The sequence below is a fragment of the Brachypodium distachyon genome, chromosome 5, assembly GCF_000005505.3.
Source record: "Brachypodium distachyon strain Bd21 chromosome 5, Brachypodium_distachyon_v3.0, whole genome shotgun sequence".
Lineage (NCBI taxonomy): Eukaryota > Viridiplantae > Streptophyta > Magnoliopsida > Poales > Poaceae > Brachypodium > Brachypodium distachyon.
This window is the reverse complement of record NC_016135.3, coordinates 24,574,229-24,584,683: the sequence shown is the minus strand read 5'-3', so window position 1 is coordinate 24,584,683 and position 10,455 is coordinate 24,574,229. Positions and strand designations below refer to the sequence as shown.

Sequence of the window (10,455 nt, the reverse complement as noted above, 5' to 3'; positions counted from 1 at the left end):
AACCGACATTTCGTCTCCGTGCGAGAAATGTAATAATTTCACCAAAAGCAATACCATGTTGTGCACTTCAACATTATAGAAGGCGAAAAATGCCACATGTCACACATTTTTCTTACTGTTTGTCTGGTTTGCAATAGCAGGAAGGTCCAGAGAGCACTTCTCGAGAAGAGAAGGCTGAAATGAAGACCAGCTGCAAATGCAAGAACATTGTATTCAGATATTTTACATGTAAAATGGAAAACATATGGTTATATTGAAGCTGTAACTAAGAGTCGGCCTCGAGCTTACTTATAATTTCACATTTAAACTGGATAATGTGGAGCTTGGGCTGATATTCACATCAGATACAAAACCAACAAAAGTTAGGAAGATAGACTAATCACTATATGAGCATGAGTCGTTAGTAACAGGTTTTGGTAAACAAAAATCACGTTAACAACACAGGAGCTTTATTAATGACCAGTAGCAAAAGTACAATCATTGTGCAAGCAGTTAAATAAGAAGGCCGGAGCCTGGATAAGCCATAAACAGCTCTGCTTGCACTTAGCTACTTTCTTAGCACCTAATGAGCAGCCCTATTGGCTTCATGGTTACATAGAAAATCTCAAAATAACTGAAGCTACGGCTAAGCACCTGCATGTGAGACAGAATTGGACAAATTTCAGCTGTATCTAATTCTGAGAGCGCTTTCCTTAAAGATTCACTAGATTTGCCAAATCTGTCTCCACAATTTGCGAAAAGCCCTGTTTTTTTTTCGAACTGCACTCCGTCTTTGCATGCCAGAGGTTCTGCAATTAAAGCATTCATGGTCTGTGAATACCAGCATCCAACTGCTCCTTTGAACGCTCCAGTGCCACCCTGATTACAGACCCAGATGCTTCATTAAAGGACAGCACAAAAAGCAGCATCTACATTTACTTTGATTTTTTTTAATCAAAAGGGGCCGCCCCCCGGCTTCATTAATGGAAACCATAGTGTCTCATACATTTACTTTGATAATCCCCACCCCGGTTTGGGATGATCGTTGACCTCCTTTTGCTCTTTTTGGGGCTGCATAAGTTCAGTCAACATATCTGATGACCAATTAACAGATTTAGTAATAATGGGAGGCAGGTATCCATTTCTCCTTGCATTGCGGAAGTACATACCGCATATAATTGTAGCAGCTTCGGATGGCTTAAACATTTGCATGTTTTGATCACTCTGAGACCCAATGTTCCTAAATTCCCACGCAAGAAAGATCTGACTTCAATATGTAAGTGTATGTGGAAAATTCAGGCAGGTTGGTCCACCGGTTCCACTAACAAAACGAGCTCCCTGTTCAGGTGTATCAGGTTGTCCAGAAAATCACCAGTGTAGGTTAAGCTCATGGATGTAAGAAGTTTTGTCCAAGTACCCATTCGAGGAATAAAACCTTGGTCCACCATTTGCTTAAAGATAAGATGACCATCTTCTAAGCAGTTAACACTACAGAGGCCATCAATTAACAGCTTGTACGATGAGAAGCTAGGTCTCAGACCTTCTGCACTCATCATGCAAACTAGGTCTTTTGCCTCTGTGAAATTCCTTGATGTCAAAAGACTATCAAGAAGCACCTGATAAGTCCCTGAATTGGGATAGCAGCCTTCAGACGACATGGATTTAAACATATCAAATGCAATAGTCACCTTTCCCTCTCTGCATAAACCAGATATTAATATATTGTAAACAACTGTATCTGCATCAATTTCCTCCTTCCGCATTCTCTCGAACAGCTCAAATGCCTTATCAACGCGACCATGCTGGCAAAGGAAATGCATCAACGTCGAGTAGGTCACCACATTGGGCAGACACTCTTGCTTTGGCATCTCATGCAACAGTGAAATGGCCTCATCGAATTTACCAAATTGGCACAAACCCTTGATAAGGATATTAAAGCAGCAGGTGTCCAGCGTCACGCCCAACCAGGGCGCGCTCTCATATACTTCATGGATGACCTCATACTGCCGCTTACACACAAGCATGTGAAGAACATAATTAAATGTCTTCGTAGAAGGCCAGCAATTATAACCAGGCATCGCGTAGAGCATCTCCATGGCCCTCTCGGGATGGTTCGCCACATTGCCATACATCTTGATCAGCCTGTAGAAGAACTCGTCAGAGAACCTGAACTTCTCAACCCTTGCCCTGACAAGCAACTCCTCCACATCTCCGAACCTCCTGGCGCAGGCTAGCCGATCAATCATCAAGCTGTACAGGGCCTCGCTGGGCTTGTAATCTCTCCGGGCACATGCTTTCCTGAACACGCTGGTTATAAGACTAGCATCCCTGATGTTTGCAAATATCTTGAGGACTTCGTTCGGGGCAAGCCAGTCCTTGTGGTCCAGTCGACCCATCCAGTAGCTGTCGTCGCCCACCGTGGAGCGCAACCTCAGGAACGGAGGAACCGTGCGGCGAGCTAGGGCTCTCGCCATGCTGCAGCAATGTCGTGGGAATCAGAAGAATCTTGGGGAGACCCGATAAGCACAGGCGGAGGACCGCCCTACCTTGATTTTTGCCTCAGTTACGAATTGGGGGTGATTAAGGAGATGAAACGGGGGGGCTAAAGGGCGTAATTCATTCGTGAGGTGATGGGAGGAGAAACGGCCGGGAACGAGAGAATCCGAGAGATCAACCAGGTGGCGGGCGCTTGCGCGAGGAGGAAGACGAGCGACGGAGCGGGGGCGCTCGGGCGCTCGGCAGTGGGATGGGGAGGGAGGGGTGGCGGCGCTAGCTCGAGGAGGGAGACGAGCTACGGGGCTGGAGCGCTCGGCATCGGGACGGGGAGGGAGGGGTGGCGGCGCTCGCTCGAGGAGGAAGACGAGCGACGGAGCGACCGGGTCACGGGGTTGGGGCGCTCGGCAGCGAGATGGGCCAGGGCCGAGGTAGGGGAGGTTGCCGATGGTGTCCCACTATTTTTCCTTTTTTTAACAAAAGGGCTATTTGGTTCGTGCCAAATACAACCTACCAAATATTGGCAAGATTTGGCTTGTCAATTTTTTGGTCAACAATTTCTTTGTTCTTATTTTGCCAACTATTTGGCAAGAGAGGTGGGATGAATCAGATTGACAACTAAAAATTTGACAATGAAGCAAACAACAACCAAATAACCATATGCTGCCAAATTTTTGGCAAGACTGGTTGGGGGCACAAACCAAACAGCCCCAAGGTGTCCCATCGTGGTGGTATTTTTTTGACAGTCGAACATACTCTCTAATTTGCACTAAAATCACGACAAGTATTTAGAAACGGAGGGAGTACTAAATACCATGGTATGGTATTTGAGGTATTTCTATTATGAGGCAGCTGCTCTGCGTGATCGATCTATTACCTGATTTTTTATGGAGTGACATTAAAAAAACACCGTAGTGTAACATATACTCCTCGGATCCATATTAATTGTCTCAAATTTGCCCAAATATGAATGTATCTATGCCTAAAAAGCGTCTAGATACATGTAATATTTCGTCAATTATTATGGATTAGAGGGAGTATATTTTAACGGCAACTCAAAATGACACAACGTGGTGCAAGAGTCAGTGCTCGGACGACTTCAGGAAAGTACCGTGCTCTGTCGCCTTATGCACAGCTCATGGTCGCCAATGCAGTTTTCTAATTTTGAAGTCTGGAGGGTGATCCTTAGTGTAAGCTCTTCCGTTGGATGGTGCTCCAACCTTCCATTTATGCATCTTTGCTAGCAACTAGTCCATGTTTACATTTGCAAGGATTGCTCCTGCTCCATGATAGGCTAGGCCTCACACCAACAAGTTGATGGTGTCTTTCTCTTATGATGTCAACCATTGCCGTCAAAGATTTTCTTGGTTTTTTCTTTCAAAGCCAGATCATGGATGTGTAGTGGTCACCTAATCTATACATGTCGGGTCGCATCTCGCATGTTGGGACGATAGCGCCAAATCTTCACCGTCAAGAGGTTAATTAACCTTCAGATTTTTTTTAAATTAACCTTCAGAGTTTTGTGTTCTTAGCCTTGAAGGACACTTGCTTGTTGTGTGGTTTTCATGCTTCTAGTAGTTTGTCAGAGAGAGAAAAAAATGCTCCAAACATTCCTAAATATAAGATGTCTAACTTTTTTCTAAGTCCACAATTCTGAATTAGTTTTATTAAATCCGTCATGATATATATCTTCATAGTATACTTGCTTCACATTGTGAAGATTAGTATATTTTTCTATAAACTTAGTTTGACTTAGGTAAAAATAGAACATTTTACGACATTTGAAAACAGAGAGGTAGTACGATGCAAAGTCCCATGAAATATATTTCACGACCTATTGTAAGTTATAACATCTACTGTTACATAAATAGAGTGTATTGAGAGTCCTTTCAAAATACTGTTAAATAATTAAACACACCAGGCCGGCTGGGCCGGTGCTACATTGTTGAGGGTTATTTTTGTTTTGCGGGGAAAATATAAATATCGTTGAGGGTTATTAGGGGCTCCATTGCCACTTTGTCAGAATATCTGCGAGACCGTGACACCCTCTCTCGGTGCAACACAGCCGCCATGCACGCTCATCTTGACAAATGACGACGTACTACAAAGTCAAAATGTTATGCGCGATCGAGGATAAGCACTGCAGAATGGCCCATGACCTAATACCACCGTGCATTTGTTCACCGTAGTTTCCCCATCCGTACAGGAAGGAGAGGAGTACTATTCAGTAAAAAAAAGTGTCACTTGTTGGCGCATAGGTCGATGATCCAACGTCACAGTTAAGTGGAGTTCATAGAAAACCCTGCGTTAGTGGGTGCATGCTGCGAACTAAAACCTAAATTAGAGAGAGGCCATTATCGTGTTAGTCCCAAGTTTTCCACCCATAATGCTGCATGTACTAATTCCACAATGGCAATGGATATTAGGCACGTGGTTACTCCGTATAAACAAACAGTCAGTGGGTCAGTAAGGAAAAAATCGCGCGGTAGCACAGACGTAAGCGCTAGCAATGCAAGGCAGCAGGAGTATTATCGTGGATGCTTACTCAAACTACACAGCGAATTACTGCTGACTAATTGCTAATAATGCTAGCTAGTGTACCATGCATACATGTTGTTGCTGGCTAGAGCATGCAGCCAGCCCACTAGCTACTCCATGGTCACCTACTCACCTTTTACGCCTGTATAAATAGGTGCCTTGCTACGTCCTTGCAGAACACAACTAACTAGCTCACACACTAGCAGCTAGCTACACTGACAGACGACATTCTCAGGTATTTTTAGAGAAGGGGGCAAACCATGGCGGCTTCTCGTACCTTGGCTGCACTCTTTGCCGTGGCAGTGCTCGTGCTTTGCTCTCGTGTTCTGGCCACCGATCCGACCCAGCTCCAGGACTTCTGCGTCGCCGATATGCACAGCCCTGGTACTATATATACATACATAAACCCCATCCATCTCTTTACATTACTCCGTATGTTCTTTATACTACTTGTTGGTTTTAACTTTAAAAAATTTGTGTTTGCAGTGCTGGTGAACGGGTTCGTGTGCAAGGACGCGATGATGGTGAGCGCCAACGACTTCTTCATGCCGGGGCTGAACGTGCCGGCCCCGCTGAACGCGCAGGGGTCCGCCGTGAAGGCAGTGACAGTGCTGGAGCTGCCGGGGCTCAACACGCTGGGGATCTCCCTCGTCCGGATCGACTACAAGCCGGGGGGCCAGAACGCGCCCCACATTCACCCCAGGGGCACCGAGGTCCTGACAGTGATCAAGGGGCAGCTCCTGGTGGGCTTCGTCACCACCAACGCCCCGCTCAAGAACAAGCTCTTCCAGAAGCAGCTTGTCGAGGGCGACGTCTTCGTGTTCCCCCAGGGGCTCATCCACTTCCAGCTCAACAACGGGGCCGTCCCGGCGGTCGCCTTCGCCGGCCTCAGCAGCCAGAATTTTGGTGTCACTACTATTGCTGACGCCGTGTTTGGGGCTAACCCGCCGATCACTGTGGATATCCTGGCAAAGGCGTTCATGATCGATGCTGAGCAGGTTGAGTGGATCCAGACTAAGTTCGCCACGCCGCCCGCTGCTGGAGGTGGTGGTGGCGGATACATGCCCGGGAACATGACCGGCGGCGGCGATGGCGGCGGTTACCCCGGCATGCGCAAGAAGCGCAGCCCTTGATTGGTTATGGCCGGCCGGCTGTACACTGATCTCTAAGATAAGATGGATTATCCATTTGCTCGATGGTAAACAAATACACATCGAATAGTCAGTAATGCTGCAGGTTATATATGCTGTAGTACGTTCTAGCGTGCTGCTGTGTTAGTTTGGTTTGCGTGGTGTAGTAAGTTACTGCCAAGTCGTGCAATAGCACGGCCGTGTCGAATAAAACAGTGGCTAAATGCTGCTTCCATATGGAATAAAATAATTTGTTTCAGAAAAGGATTTAGAGGTTTACTGTATTTATTCCAAAGACCCGAAGTATTGGGAGCCCTTTCGGCCGGCCAGTGAACACCGCTGATCCAGGTAGAGCCTTGAGGTTCACTCGCATGTCTCCCAATAAGCAAATCAAACACGTACCACGGACCCTGAATCATCGAGTTTTAAGCACAAATAACGCTTTATTTTGAGTTTGGAGTCTCAACAGGACATACAAGCGCGAACAATGATTTCCCTGTTACTCGTACATCCGATCAATGGTCCAGCTTAGCAGGCAACAAACCACATAGGGAGAATTGACTCCACACATTTGAAGATTCTTACAAGCAGCAGCGCTTCCGGGGATTGCACCGCTGTTTTTTAGAATGGCAAACCACTTTTATTTTTGTCTGAATAGTAGCGAGCTGATGTTATTAGGATAAATAAACCCTGATGATATTAGAGCCCATTTCAATACAGAAGCTGATTTGATATTGGGCCCAATTAAATTCCAGGTACTCCAATACAGACATCCAACCCAGACCAGAAGGGCGAGCCATCTCGATGACGTGATTGTCCGAGAACTGCTGCTGAATCCCATCCCTGTGTGAGTACCAAGCACAAGGGACTGTAGTAGGCCATCCATTCCCTCTTTATCGTTCCAAGTTTCAAGAAATTGTAGCATGCATCAATTTCTGAACTTGCAACACTAAGACCTTGACAAAACACCTTTTGAGCTGCAGTTCAAGTCAAGCAGGATATCGTCAGATATTGAAATGTATGAAAATCAGTACCGAAACAGAACTAAACCATATGTTACTGTGCTACCAGGCAACAGTACCTAACGTGAACTATTTCTATTTTTACAGATTGTGTGGGATGCAAATAGTTTCCCAAGCATATATCAAACCTAGAAAAGTTTCCGGTGCGAAATTAAAAAAAAAAGAGTAATTCAGTGATCATGCACAATAGAGAGTTATTTGAATAATCTTTGCCATAAGAGAGGACAGACCTGGGGATGGTACCATGTCGGCGCAAATCGTATTCTGTTGCTTGTCGAAGGGCCCTAGCAAATGCTTTGAAAGTTGCCTCTATAATATGGTGAGAGTTGTTTCCCGCAAGCTTTGAAAGAAATTTTGGAATGAGGTCAGGGTTATGCCGATTCAGAATCCCACAAAACATTGTAATACTGATCCAAAACGCGTTGGAGAAGGATTTCGTTGAAAACTGAAGAAATATATACCTGACGGATGTGAAGTGTCATCCCAGATGTATTAACAAGGGACTGGAAAAAGTGCTCAACTAGCTGTCACAAAAATAACTAAATTATTGTTTGCCTAAGTTGATAGCAGGAATGTACAGCATAAATGGATACCATCACATAGACTAAAAAATGACAAACAGGCCATGTGAAGATTTGTCAAACAGTATCGTCTGAAGACAGGAAGAGTCTAATTTAACAAATCCTCGCCATATTATAGAGGCAATGAAATGCCTTTTGAAGTCTGACATAAACAAATGAGACTAGAAAGCTTTTGGCATCAAAATGGCAGACCATTGACAACAACAATCCAAATTTCACAAATTACCTGTGTATCGTATGTGCCAACTCGTGCAGTCGGAATACTTAAGCCACAGCTCAAATGTGGTCGACCAGATAGATCCTGCATACAGAGGAAAGAAGAATGTCTGATAAACATCTAAAATCAACAAGGCATGGTTTAATTGTTTAGCAGAGATTTCCATGGCACGGTTTAATTGTTTAGCAGGGATTTCCAGGGCACGGTTTAATTGTTTAGCAGATATTTCCATATGCACCGTGACAACTGCAACTGTCACTATCATTTGAGTTTTCAACTTATGTGAGTCAGATGAGTCTGAAAACTAGAACAGAAACGAAGCAAAAGTTCTACCATTCTGGATACTAGTACTCAAAAGCTGTATATAAATCAACCTATCATAACAGTAGAATGCCCATGATAATGCAAGAGAACGAAAAATTACTCATGACTGGTCATTTTCCAAGTGCACAAAAACGCTAGTTGTAACTCAGTTATGTGGTACTGCATGTCAAGGGTCTCATCTCTCATGAGCTCATGCATGTCAGCATAGACATGCACCCTCGTGGATGGAGGTTGCACAGACCTGTACATCCATAGCATGTAAATACAGAAGAGGGTGCTGCATACCAGTATAACCTCAACTGCTGCCTCATCAAGTGGTGCTGTAAAATGCCCAAACCGGTTAATTCCTTTTCGATCTCCAAGTGCTTGAAGTAGTGCCTAAAAGTAAGATAAAGTTAAGTCACCTTGATAAATGTTTGCCTATACATAGATATCGTAGAGCATGAAATTTAGTACAATAACAGAAACTTAGCATGCAAATTTAACAATGATGCCAAAAAGGATATTCTAACTTCTGGTAAACAATGATTCCTACTACTTCTAGAAGTACAAACATCAAGTTAGAAATTATTCTAGGAATCAGCAATTACCGTTCCAATTGCCAAAGCAATATCCTCATTTGAGTGATGATCATCAATGTGAGTGTCACCTGTCGCCTTCACGTATACGTCAAACAGACCATGTGATGCCAGTTGCTGTAAGTTGCAAACTGAAAGTTAATGGCCAGCTTTGACCAGAAAGAAAGCAAACTTGCAGTATGAATTAGAACCTTCTTCTGTCAAGCACAAGATATACATAGAATTGAATACTTGACCATTCAAAGTGCAGAAACCTGTACAAAAATAAATACCTCTCAAAATATTGGTTGTTCACTACATGCATTAAGGCAAGCTGAAGAACTACGTTTGCACTTAAATACTGATTTGACATTCAATGGCTTGTCACTCACGGTGGTCACCATGTCACTGATGTGGAATAAACCAAAGCCATACGTTTCACACTTAAGTACATTAGTTATTAAGAAGAGAAGTAATAGTCTTTCCATGGATCACATCACACTAGGAAAAGAAGAAAAAACAAGTAGCATTCGGTTTCCAAATTGCTTAATATCACCTGGAACACATGGAACTCAAAAGGCAGCGGACTTTTCCTCATCAGGACTACTTCAAGCTTTAATTGTGTGTGTGTGTATCACTTTCTCCTGATAATAATGGGTTGTAGAAATGGTGCTCTTAATCACTCAAAGTTAAGTGTATCCTTCAAGAAGGCTCTGCCCTTCAGAAATTAAGAACACTGCCTGTCATTTTTATGTGCTGTTCATCGATTTAATGGATTCCAGATAAGCTGTTCGTGTGCTTACCAAGTTCCATTTTGCCCTTCTCTTCACGAAGAGACTACTTTTCTAAGTTTTTTCTTCACAACGACGTGCATTCTAGCTTCTGACGAACCTCTAGGTCAACAGACAAAATAGCTACGCTACCACAAGCATATGCCGTCTATTTCACAGAAACTCAATCAACAAGTGCAGACACAAGAAATAACCCATACTCACATCAAGCATGTGATCTAGGAACGGTATCCCTGTGCTGCAGTTGGCAACACCAGTGCCATCCAGGTTGATCTTCACGTGCACATTCGTCTCCTTGGTCACCCTCTTGACCTCTCCCAACCTAGACGACACTGAAATTTTTGGGTACAAATCACACAAATAAGCAGAGAATAAAGCTGGAATTCAACCGGTGACGCAGAAAACCACCTTCGAAATCGTCTGACACCGCCGGAGAGCCGTTGCCGCCGACACCGGAGACAGCAGCCATGACAGGCGACCTCAGGCGAAGCGACGACCCGTGAGGACGAGCGGGAAAGGCGACCGCGGTACCGGAAATCGCCGAGGGTTTGGGGGCAAGAGAGGCCCGCGCGGAGGGTAGGCGGGAGAGGGAGGGGGAGACGAACGGCGCGGTGGTCATCAGCGGGAGCTCGAGCGAGCGAACCTAGGTTGCGGCTCGAGCTAGTGGCTGGGTTCGGGTCCTAGGAGTTGGGGGAGAAGAGGTGGCGCCGTCGAGGGAGGAGAGGGGCCGGCGGCGGCGGCAGAAAGGGGGGCACCGGAGGGCGGGAGGAGTAGTGGTCGTCAGCGGCCGGGTGCGGGAGGAGGGGAAGTTGCAGACTGTGAC

General features: G+C 45.0%; 3 protein-coding genes across 3 annotated transcripts; 1 reads left to right on the top strand and 2 right to left on the bottom strand.

The window, feature by feature from the left end:
• Positions 1–432: 432 nt before the first annotated feature.
• LOC100836618 (pentatricopeptide repeat-containing protein At3g14580, mitochondrial) lies at positions 433–2,890 on the bottom strand. Its single transcript, XM_010242126.3, has 2 exons — positions 1,149–2,890; positions 433–1,073 (listed from the first exon to the last, which is right to left on the bottom strand). Exon 1 carries the CDS (start codon positions 2,451–2,453, stop codon positions 1,275–1,277), a length of 1,179 nt encoding a protein of 392 aa, XP_010240428.1. The 5' UTR covers positions 2,454–2,890; the 3' UTR covers positions 433–1,073; positions 1,149–1,274.
• Positions 2,891–5,173: 2,283 nt separating this feature from the next.
• On the top strand, positions 5,174–6,404 carry LOC100842710 (germin-like protein 4-1). The gene is made up of 2 exons (XM_003580507.4): positions 5,174–5,394; positions 5,497–6,404. Exons 1-2 carry the CDS (start codon positions 5,271–5,273, stop codon positions 6,141–6,143), a joined length of 771 nt encoding a protein of 256 aa, XP_003580555.1. The 5' UTR covers positions 5,174–5,270; the 3' UTR covers positions 6,144–6,404.
• A 209-nt stretch (positions 6,405–6,613) lies between these two features.
• LOC100843014 (imidazoleglycerol-phosphate dehydratase) lies at positions 6,614–10,455 on the bottom strand. The gene is made up of 8 exons (XM_003580508.4): positions 10,041–10,455; positions 9,837–9,964; positions 8,875–8,979; positions 8,570–8,662; positions 7,970–8,044; positions 7,624–7,686; positions 7,393–7,502; positions 6,614–7,117 (listed from the first exon to the last, which is right to left on the bottom strand). Exons 1-8 carry the CDS (start codon positions 10,249–10,251, stop codon positions 7,090–7,092), a joined length of 813 nt encoding a protein of 270 aa, XP_003580556.1. The 5' UTR covers positions 10,252–10,455; the 3' UTR covers positions 6,614–7,089.

Bases quoted from the DNA above. Each gene is read 5' to 3' on its own strand.
- LOC100843014 (XM_003580508.4), bottom strand. From the start codon at position 10,251: ATGACCACCGCGCCGTTCGTCTCCCCCTCCCTCTCCCGCCTACCCTCC. The intron at 9,965-10,040 runs GTGGTTTTCTGC...CAAAAATTTCAG, and splicing joins GGTGTCAGACGATTTCGAAG to TGTCGTCTAGGTTGGGAGAG. The intron at 7,687-7,969 runs GTAATTTGTGAA...TTTTTGTGACAG, and splicing joins TTGGCACATACGATACACAG to CTAGTTGAGCACTTTTTCCA.
- LOC100842710 (XM_003580507.4), top strand. From the start codon at position 5,271: ATGGCGGCTTCTCGTACCTTGGCTGCACTCTTTGCCGTGGCAGTGCTC. The intron at 5,395-5,496 runs GTACTATATATA...TTGTGTTTGCAG, and splicing joins CGCCGATATGCACAGCCCTG to TGCTGGTGAACGGGTTCGTG.
- LOC100836618 (XM_010242126.3), bottom strand. From the start codon at position 2,453: ATGGCGAGAGCCCTAGCTCGCCGCACGGTTCCTCCGTTCCTGAGGTTG.